The sequence below is a fragment of the Ipomoea nil genome, unplaced genomic scaffold (genome assembly GCF_001879475.1).
Source record: "Ipomoea nil cultivar Tokyo-kokei standard unplaced genomic scaffold, Asagao_1.1 scaffold2971, whole genome shotgun sequence".
Taxonomy (NCBI): Eukaryota; Viridiplantae; Streptophyta; class Magnoliopsida; order Solanales; family Convolvulaceae; genus Ipomoea; species Ipomoea nil.
The window spans coordinates 175,043-186,012 of NW_017619399.1; the positions used below are offsets into that span (position 1 = coordinate 175,043).

General features: G+C 39.9%; 1 protein-coding gene across 1 annotated transcript; it reads right to left on the reverse strand.

Annotated features, from left to right (window-relative positions):
* Positions 1-2,241: 2,241 nt before the first annotated feature.
* LOC109162945 lies at positions 2,242-8,390 on the reverse strand. The gene is made up of 2 exons (XM_019311651.1): positions 8,089-8,390; positions 2,242-2,428 (listed from the first exon to the last, which is right to left on the reverse strand). The coding sequence occupies exons 1-2, from the start codon at positions 8,388-8,390 to the stop codon at positions 2,242-2,244; spliced, it is 489 nt and encodes a 162-aa protein (XP_019167196.1).
* Between the last annotated feature and the right edge of the window lie 2,580 nt (positions 8,391-10,970).

Consider the following 10,970-nt stretch of genomic DNA (forward strand, 5'->3'; position numbering starts at 1 on the left):
GGACCGCGGAGGCTCCATGTCAAGAATAGTCCTTACCTTTTCTGGATTCGGCTCAATGCCGTTCCTAGGGACCATGAAGCCCAAAAATTTGCCCCCTTCAACGGCGAAGGTGCATTTTTTTGGGTTCAAGCGCAAATTAAATTTCTTCATAATGGAAAATACCTCGCTGAGATCCTCGGCATGGGATGTGGCCTTGCGACTTTTGACGATCATGTCGTCCACGTATGCTTCCATGTTTCGTCCCAGTACTGTTTTGAACAGCTTTGCCACCATGCGAGTGTATGTGGCCCCGGCATTCTTCAATCCGAACGGCATGACCAAGTAGAAGAATATCCCCTCGGGAGTGGTGAAAGCGGTCTTCTCGGCGTCCTCCTCATGCATGGATATCTGATGGTACCCACGGAAGGCATCCATGAAGCTCATGAGTTCACATCCTGCCGTCTCATCCACCAATTGATCTATATTGGGCAGTGGAAAACGGTCCATAGGGCATGCCCTATTGAGGTCCGTGTAGTCCACGCACATCCTCCACGTTGATCCTTTGGGAGCCAAGACTACGTTGCTCAGCCACTGTGGGTAGTAAATCTCCTTGATGTGCCCTACGTGGAGTAACGCGGTCACCTCCTTTTTCACGAACTCTCTTCGTTCTACCGACATATACCTTTTTCGCTGGTGCACTGGTTTTCCGCTAGGGTCGACTGCGAGCTTGTGGGTTATGATCTTTCGATCTATGCCCGGCATGTCCTCTGGGCCCCATCCGAACACCGTGTGGGAACGGCGAATTACATCCACTATCTGGGCCCTTAGCTCTGGGCTTAAGCCTGTGCCGATCTTCACCACTCGGTCTGGTCTGGAGGGATCCAGAACTATATCTTCCGTTTCTGACACGGGCTCGGCGCGGGGCCAGGCCTCTTCTTTTTTGAAAATTTTCTTCGCGATCGTGTGGATCTGTAGGTCCTTATTGCCAATCTTCTTGCATGCCTTCACGTAGCAACTGCGGGCTGCCCGTCGGTCGCCTCTGACGACTCCTATTCCATTCGGAGTAGGGAACTTCATACACAAGTGTTCCACCGATACTATGGCCTGTAAGTATTTTCCCTAAATACAATATATTATAATATATTGTATTATTGGGTGGCTGTGGTGCAAGTAGGAGATTGAGTCAATTAGTGACTTAATCTGTTATGCAACTCAGGATATTCAGTTAAGCTTTAACTGAATATCTGCCTATGTTGATGGCATGTAGGCTTCTAAGCAAAATAGTCCTCCCACAGCTCCCGAGTTTAGGACACGTACCATCACGTATTCGGGAGAGAAGTGGTAGACAAAACGACACTAACCTTTATTCTGCAGGTTTACCATCTCGTGGCAATACCAACGACTATGGCTGGGGATATCCGGGTGATCCTAAAGCTTCCGCTATAACGAGGCAGGTTACTCATTTACTACCGTTCATGTTAGACTAAATTTATTATCTAACATTTGGTATCAAGAGCCTATATGAATCTCTGCCTGGTTGATTGTTTTGCCTTAATCAACATTAATTTTTTTTTATATATACATTGAGTTCTTGGTATATATTTTGTATATTAATTTTTTTTTTCGAAATATACATATATCTATTAGGTTGCATGATATAATAATTTGTGTATATTTCAAAAGAATTATATTTAGATTGCTAAAAATTATTTTTGGCATATGCACAATTTTAATTCCTTTTATTTTTCTGGAATTTTTTGTGACTTTTCTGAGCAACTACGAGGAATTTGTTAATTGCCTGTTTCGGTCTCCGGCGGTGAGCGACGGCGCTGAAGTTTGGATCGACGTCGGCAAGGCTTTGGCGTTGCAACAAGGTGAGACGGCGTCGCAGCACCCTCTCCTCCTTCAGGCGTAGATGACTCCGCGACTGGTTCGGAGCGCACCTCGGAGCTGGTTTTGGTTCTTCGCTGCTGAGGTTTCTGGGTGCCATGGAGAACGACGGTGCGACGACAGCAATGTGCCTATGGCCGTCGGCGGTGGCGGCCTTGCTCTTGTCTTGCAAGTTGAAGAAAGCGGCGCGAGTATTGCAGGCGGCGGTTGTCGGCGGGTAGCGGGCTGCAACGGCAGGCGGTGTCTCTTTTCTCCCGTCGGCACCGCATCAGAGGGACAACAGATTCTCTCCAGTCGCCGGTTTCCATGCGCAACGACGGTGAGCTCTGCGTGGGCGACGGCGTGACGTCGGCGGTGGCCTGCTGTTTCCCTTCACGCGATGAAACGACAGCGGCCTGCTTCTCTGTCGGTAGTGGCGCTGATTTTCCAGCTACATTGGTATGTTGGATGGTGCGCTGTTGGAAGAAGACGGACGGCCGATTGCGGCTCGTCACTGCTCCTCAAATTTCGGACGGCGTCTTCATCCATGGAAATCGACGACTTCCTCTTCCTGGTAGGCCTTTATTTAAGGAGCAATTGCTTTTATTTACCATATATTAATATTTGCTTTATCTTTAATAATTATGTTTATATATATTAATTTTGGTAAATGGTGATTATTTGGTTTAATATTACCATATTAATATTACCTTAATTAATATTGTAAATTATATTGTTTAAGCAAATGGTAAATATTAGTAATTGTTTAATTTTGAAATAATAATGCCCTTTAGTTAATCTCTTAATTTTGGCATTAAAAATTTTAAATTGAGTTCAGATTAATTGTGACATTATTTGTGATTGAATTATTATTATTATAGTAATTCTTGTCACAATTAAATAATTATTATTTATTTTTGAGCAAATATTAAGTATTAAATTTGCTGCTTGAATTTTAATTTAATTTAATATTAATGTGTATATTAAATTGCTTGAATTATTGCAATTTATTTAGTATTTATGAGTTAATAATATATTAATTTGCAAAAATCCAATCATGCTTTGTATATTCATAAATTATTTCATTATAATTGTACATTTAGAAAAGCATATATTAAGATTGGATATAGCATATTATTAATTCGTAGTCGTTATATTAAATGTCATTCAATTTTGGATCCTTAGGTTAATTTTGGACAATATAGCCTATTAAGACAGCTTGTTGGTTTCTCATTTAATTTGAGCATATTTTAGTCCTATTTTTCACTTGGGACTTTTAAAACCTATTTTGAACAAGCTATTTAGGACCTATATGGGTCGTTTAAGTATGGATTCCACCTCTTTGATTGATATGTTAATAATAATTGTAGCACATTTTTTTATTTTTCTTATAACATGTTTATTAAGTTTTAATTATTACTAACTACCGTATTTTGTTAACGGTATTTATCGTTGGTGATAATATAATGTTTGGATCTATTTCCATATTAGAGCATTTATCATTCATGTTATAATTAACTTGGGACATTAAGGTTCATGGGCCTGACTTAAGCAATTTTGTACTATAATTATTATCATTGCGTGATTTTGAGTCATTAAGGGTTTAAGGATTACAATTACCATTTGAAGCTATTAAGAATTATAATTATTGTCTTGGCCATTAAGAATTATAACTGTTATTTAAGATGATTATGTTTTAATCTATTAATAGTTTTAAGGGCCTTAACAATAATATTCTGTTTTCTTAATGGTAAGCAATGTACATAGTTATGTTGCCTTTACATTTTTTTTTGGTAATTTGGTTATACCTTAATTTTAATCTCGGACTCATTACTGTATTGATTAATTATTATGTGGTAAATTGAGATTAGTATTTAGCATCCCTTAATTACAGTTTTACATTTATTGTGGTTATTGTTAATTTACATTAATGATTACTGTTATATTAAGTTGAGGGGCTAATCTCATTTATTACCTTTCATAATAATTATTAATTCATGGTAATCTACTATATTTGGTACATTGGTAAGATTACCCATGTCACTTCATTTTCTTACCAATAAACTGTTGCGTACCATTGGGCGATTCAATTAAACACTCCGTGAAGATGGGAGATTTTGGAGGTTTTCTTCGTTGTTAGTGCTATCGATAGATGCAGTTTGCATCATATTGAGGTACGCAAATCATTAATTACATTTTACTATTATTATTGGTAACTACTGTTATAGCTGTTAACCATTTTGAACTAGTCACATTTTATCCTTAAGAATATGGAAACATTAAGATATGTATTACCATGTTTGTCATTATTAAAAATGTTCATAGTGATTATAATGCTCCTTATTACTATTAATATTTTAATTAATGATAACATTATTTTTTTATGGTATTAAGACATGAATTGTTTCCAAATTGATTTATGTGACATTTATTTTCGGACTTAAGTTTTATCACATTTTAAAGTTATATCCAAAAATGTTTTAAAGTTTAACAGTTTTAACTATTGTTTTTCATATTTAGTCTCCAAATTAACATAATACTATTATTATTGCTATTTATTGCTTTTTTGGTTTATTTGCGATTTTCTGCCATTAATAATATCATTAATTGAGTTTTGGAGAGTGATTTTTTAATCAATTCAGTTTTTGGAAAAACATGTTTTCTTGGCAATCTATCACATAATTTATTTAGTATTTGAATTATGACCTTAGATGTTATTGCCCATATTTAGTTAAGTATGAAAAATTGAATACACATTTGATGTTTTTTTCATACTTTTAGATTGTTTTATGCCTTTAATCACATTAAGTGCATAACATTAAGTTTAATTATGCATTAGGATTTGTGAGTTTTTTATTTACGAATAAACATATACTATGGCTTGATATTTGTGAATTCAGCCTGCTTCTCACAAATTTGATTTTATGCAATTAAAACATTTTCACGTGGGCTAGTTTTTAACCTTTCAAAGTATATATCTATTATATTATTATTCAAATTTTGGATTTCTTTTGGTTAGAAGTCATACTTGTTTTGAATATTAATTGTATATTTGAGGTTATTGCTCATATTTAAAATTGTTTTGGTTTATGCAATTTATTTAGAATATATGAGTTTAATGTTTGATTTTATGCATACTTGTCCACCGCATAATATTCTGTTTTTTTTTTTAAATTATGCAATTTTACTATGCCTTTAGAAGTGCATACTTTAGGATGGAATTATATTAGTTCCTTATTAAGTTGGACCTATGCATAAACTTTAGCTGCGGTAGTGCCTGAATTTAAGCACGTTTAGTCCGCTAATTTAGTTCATCAATTTAAAGCCTTATCCATAAGTGAATCTACAATTGTACAGATCTCCCAAACGATTTTACTTCAAACATGAGAACACATGACTTAGGGAAGTTTCTTGGGGAGGAATACTAGTTCTATGGCCCTGGCTTAAAAGCCTTGTTGCTACTATTCCCCTTGCGACGCTACTCTGTCTAAGGAATTGGCTATCATGTGTTGGTTTAATTCGTTTGTTAGGCTTGGTTTAATTCGTTTGTTAGGCTTTAACTTCCCCTTTTGCCAAGTGATTACAATTTCTAGATTAATTAAAGAGTAGCCACAACATCTTTAATTTACTAAAAATTGTCTTAAAGTTCAAATCACATAAAGATGGCAATGATAAATGCCTAGTGGTCCTATAATTTTAATTAGTTGGGAGTAGCCACAGCATCCTTAATCAGTTAAAATTATATATTGAGTTGTTGGATCACATAAAATTTGATAAATGTCTAGTGATCTTATAATTTTAATTAGTTGGGGAGTAGCCACAGCATCCTTAATCAGTTAAAATTATATATTGAGATGTTAGGGTCATATAAAGTTTTAGACATATCAATTGTGATTAATTGTATGTAATATGATGGAATTTAGCCCACAGGCAATTTCGTTATATTTGTATGATTAATTAGGATGAAATACTGAACTATGATCATAATTTAGCCCACAGGAAATTATGTATCGGGATGTAGTTTAGTAGTTTTATCAGTAATGATAGAAATAAAGAATTTTACTTACTTTATGAATAATTCTCATCTCTATCATGAAGCTTAATTTTATGATGTAAACTTTAGGTCATATATCTTAATTTGCCCACAGGGATTAAGATAAGGAACATGATCTCTTAAGTGGTTTTTTTTTTGTCATAATGGTTGTAATGAATCTAATTGAATTAAAACTTCAGCCCACAGACAAGTTTTATGTCACTTGATTCTTCAACTCATTTGCTAATTGTTTCATCATAAAATTTCAGTTGGATCTTATTGAGTAAAACTTTAGCCCACAGGCAAGTTTTATGTCACTAGATTCTTCTGGCCATTTAGTAATTGAGATAAAATACTATCATAAGTGTTTAATTGAATTTAATAGAATTAAAGCTTTAGCCCACAGGCAAGTCTTATGTTAATAAATTCATCAACCCATTCGATAATAACTTTATCTCAATTTCTTAGAATTTATAAATTTAGTGCAATTATAATTCTAAGTTTCGTGGTTTGCATTGGCAAAACATGTATTTAGTCACTTCCCAAAATTTAGATACACATTTTATTAATTTTTTTTTTTCACGAAGCTTACTTGGTTATTTGGATTAACTATAGTAAGTTGCGTGGTATGATATACTTCTTTTGGATTCCAATAATAAAATATATTTTCTGAGCCGAATTCCAACTTGGTTTTGGAAGGCGTATTTTATTATTTTAGTATGTCCAACTATGGTGGAGAATCTTGTCCTCATTAATCATTCATTTAGTTGGACTATAATTGGAACCAAATATTGATTATTTAGTGTGCCCAACTAATGGTGGATAATTATATCTTCATTATTTAGCTGGTCAAATCAATTATGAGTGTTATATCATCAATTTGGCTAAAGAATATCTTAATCAGTGGGAGTGATCATTTAGGAAAGATCATTAAGATACTCCACTAAAGCTGATGGATTTAGTTGTTTTCATACATTCCAAATTGGATTGTGCGTCTAGCAATAAGTCCAAAAGTTTTCACAAGTATTAATTTAGTCTTTTGTTCTTATAATTCATAAGTTCATTTCATTGAACGTTTGGTTGTACAACATATTTATGAAAATGTTGTAACAATATTAATGAATTTATTAGAATGAAAACATTTAACTTGTGGTGCACTGCCAATTAATAAATTCTTTAGTAGCAATTAACATAGTCTTTAGTTTCTTCAAAATTGATCCTGGGCCATTTTTGGTTTGTAAGGCTCAAAAACAATTTTGTAAGACATAATAAGACTCGTAATGTTCAATTAATTTCGATGTGGACCTTGAGATTATTTGGGAAGTTGGTGTCTGTTTAAGATTCCAAATTATTGACTTAGACCTTATGGTTTATGTTATTGGAATGTTTCTGTGACTTGACTATCTTTTGGGCTATCTTAATGAGTGGGAGTGACAGACGTGTCAACTCCAAGCTCTTAGCCGTTAGAGGTAGTGTTTATGTTAACTTATAAACAAGTCATAGAATATAGTTAGCATTATGCTAACATTAAAAGATCTCTACTTAAGGCATGCTTCTAAGATTTTGGAGATCATACAGTGAATTTGGATGGTTTCTTCCTTCAGTTGTGCACATAATATATTTTGAGAAACATCCATTAAGGGACTAAGAATAAACGTAGGGTTTGTTAATAAAGAACCTAAGTTAGAGAATTTAAATGCATGTGATCATAGTAGATACTACTCACTTGATTAGTAGATGACGTATTACTATGGTTCTTGTATTTTGTTCTTTAATGAAGGTTGTGCCAGTACTTGCACCAAGTGGGAGAATGTAAGTATTTTCCCTAAATACAATATATTATAATATATTGTATTATTGGGTGGCTGTGGTGCAAGTAGGAGATTGAGTCAATTAGTGACTTAATCTGTTATGCAACTCAGGATATTCAGTTAAGCTTTAACTGAATATCTGCCTATGTTGATGGCATGTAGGCTTCTAAGCAAAATAGTCCTCCCACAGCTCCCGAGTTTAGGACACGTACCATCACGTATTCGGGAGAGAAGTGGTAGACAAAACGACACTAACCTTTATTCTGCAGGTTTACCATCTCGTGGCAATACCAACGACTATGGCTGGGGATATCCGGGCGATCCTAAAGCTTCCGCTGTAACGAGGCAGGTTACTCATTTACTACCGTTCATGTTAGACTAAATTTATTATCTAACATGGCCTTGAGGTCCTCCAGTGCTGGCCTCCCCAGTATGATGTTGTGCGCACAAGTGAGTCTTACCACGATGAACTCCATGTCCAGCTTGCGGATGTTGGGGCTCGTGCCTATCTCCACGGGCAGGATCACCGACCCTTCTATTTCTACCGAGTCCCCAGTAAACCCAGAGAGTGGAGTTCGTACCTCTTTGAGCTGGCCTCTAGGTAGCCCTAACTTGGTGAAGGCGTCGTAGTACATCACATTGACTGAGCTCCCTGTGTCGGCCAAAATACGATGTACGATCATATCATTGATGTCCATCTTAATCACTAGTGCGTCGCGATGGGGTAAGGGACCCTCGGGGAGGTCCTCGTCAGAGAAAGTGATGGCCTCCCGCCTCTGCTTCTTTCCTTTGGGAAGACTCACCACTTCTCCCACGTACAGCTGTCTACTCCACTTCTTCCTTTCTGTGGGTGTGTCGCCCCCCGCAGGTCCACCACAAATAAAGTGTATGGTGTGCTTCTTTTGTCGTCTGGGCGCCACCTCGGTTTCCTTCTCGCTATCATCTTGCTCAGATATCTGGTCATGTTCTCTTTTCTTGGCGTTCGAGGTGGACGGTTCGGCGCCATCCTCCTTCCTCCAGACATTTTTTGGTGGATTTTTTGATGGATCGTGTTGCGGCTGTTGCTGCTACTTGGATCGCTTGACAAAATGCCGGAAGTAGCCCTGCTGGATGAGTTTTTCTATTTGCCTCTTCAGCACGTTACATTCATCCGTGTCGTGCCCGGGTTGCCTATGGAACCTGCAGTACTTTGCTTGGTCTCCTTTTGTGGAGACCTTCATGCACTCTGGTGGGAACTCGACTATTCCCATCTCCTCAGCCTGTTTCAGGATGACACTGACGGGATGGGTAAGAGGAGTTAGGTTACGTAGGGGAACCAGGCGAGGCTGTTCATAGTCCCGGCCTTTCCCTGCAGCCGGGTGGTTCGGACGTGGTGCCTTGCTGGACGGACCAGCTTTCCCAGATTTCCCGTTTTTCCTGCCGTCCTCCTCATCTTTCTTTTTCCTGTCGACGTCTTCCGCTTCGGCATAGCGGCTAGTCATCCTCATCAGATCTTCGTAAGAATGGGGGTGGTGGGCATTCAGTTGCTTGTGAAAATACCCCGATCTCAAGGCATGGAAGAATTTGGGGATCGCCACCTTGGAGTCGAAGTCATAGACATTATTGAGTTCCTTTTTCCATTTGATCAGGAAGTCTTTGAGGCTTTCGCCTCTATCTTGCTTTACTACACAGAGGTGAGAGAACGGTTTCTTACGATGTATGCTACCAGAGAAGTATGTTAGGAAGCTTTTGGACAACTCTCCAAAGTTTTGGATCGACCCGTCCGGGATGGTGTTGAACCAATCTTGGGCTGTTCCATCCAGGGTGGACAAGAGCGCTCGGCACATGATGGCGTCCCCTGCCCCAATCATTACCATAGCATCCTTGTACCTAGTCATGTGGATACCTGAAGTGGCTCCCGTGTACGCCTTGATGGCGATTAACCTGAAGTCCCTCGGTAGAGGTACGTCCATGATGCTTGGGGAAAACGGTGCTGCCATTCGTACCTCGGGTTCCGGCGACTGCTCCCGTGCCTCCACCCTTCTTGCTAACTTCTCGATCCTTTTCTGCAGCCTTTCGACCAGGGCCGACTCGTCAGGATGCCGGCACGGGGCCGGCTGCCGCTCCTCCATGTGTGGGGCTAGTTCATCGACGTGCCGTCCATCTGAGTGTCGACGCGGAGCGGGTTCCTCGACGTTTCGTCCATCCAAGTGTCGGTGTGGAACCCACTCATCAATGCGTCGTTCGCCCGCTGAGTGCCGACACGGAGCCGGCTCATCGACGCGTCGCTTCGCCGAGTGCCGACGCGGGGCCGGTTCATCGAAGCGTCGCTCATCCGAGTGTCAACGCAGGGCCGACTCGTCACCTTGCCGACGCGAGGCCGGCCCACGAGACTCGCCCATCCTTTCTGTGGGCGATCTCTCCGCTTCTCTTTCCTCGTGTCGGCGAAAGCCTCTAGCGGAGGACCCCTCGGCATGCGACTCTGGCCTTTGCCGAGCGGGCGCCCCGTGTCCCAACCGTTCTAAGGCAGAGCGGGAGGGCCTAGGTTGCCGTCCGGCCGGTCCGCTTCTCTGGGTGCCCTCTCCCGGACCCCCGGTCCTAGTGCGTCGCCCTGCGACCCTCGCGGCACAAGTTGCATCCTGGGTATCCACCCTTCGTGGGGATTCTACTTCTATTTCCTGAGGCCGCGTCGGGGGCACTTGGCCTTGTAGTCCCACCGCTACTTGGTTTAATGCCGCCGCCACTGCTTGCTGGATGGTCGCCTGGAGGTTCACGACTTGGTTCGCCCCTCCATTGTGGAGTTGGTCTCGGAGGTCCCCTCCATTGTTGAGTTGGTCTCGAAGGTCCCCTCCGTCGTTGAGTTGTTCTCGGAGGTCCCCGGGCCTCCCGTTGTTGAGCTGTTCTCGGAGGTCCCCTCCGCGATTGTTGGTGAGCTGGTCCTGGATGTCACCTGAGGCATTGCCATTGTTCACGTTGCGGGAACCATGGGAGCTGCGGGACACCATTCTTTCAAGCTTGCTGTTGAAAGAGGAATGAGTTCTGTGTGTCGTAGCCTGCTTGAGTATTAGACTCAGGCTCTCAACGAGAGCACCAATGACGGTAATAATGTTACCGGTAATAATAATACTATAATAACGTTATAAGAGAGTAACAATAGTTGTATTGCCTTTGTCTCAGTATAGAAAATACAGTGTGTCCTTTGCTAGCTGAGGAGAGCCCCATTTATACCTAGAGTCCTAATGGTAACAACATGGGACATAAATGGGGAGCCTAAGCTTTTAATTCTCTCACATCAATGG

Bases quoted from the DNA above. Each gene is read 5' to 3' on its own strand.
- LOC109162945 (XM_019311651.1), bottom strand. From the start codon at position 8,390: ATGGACATCAATGATATGATCGTACATCGTATTTTGGCCGACACAGGG. The intron at 2,429-8,088 runs GTTAGATAATAA...CCTTAAATAAAG, and splicing joins CTGGAGGACCTCAAGGCCAT to GCCTACCAGGAAGAGGAAGT.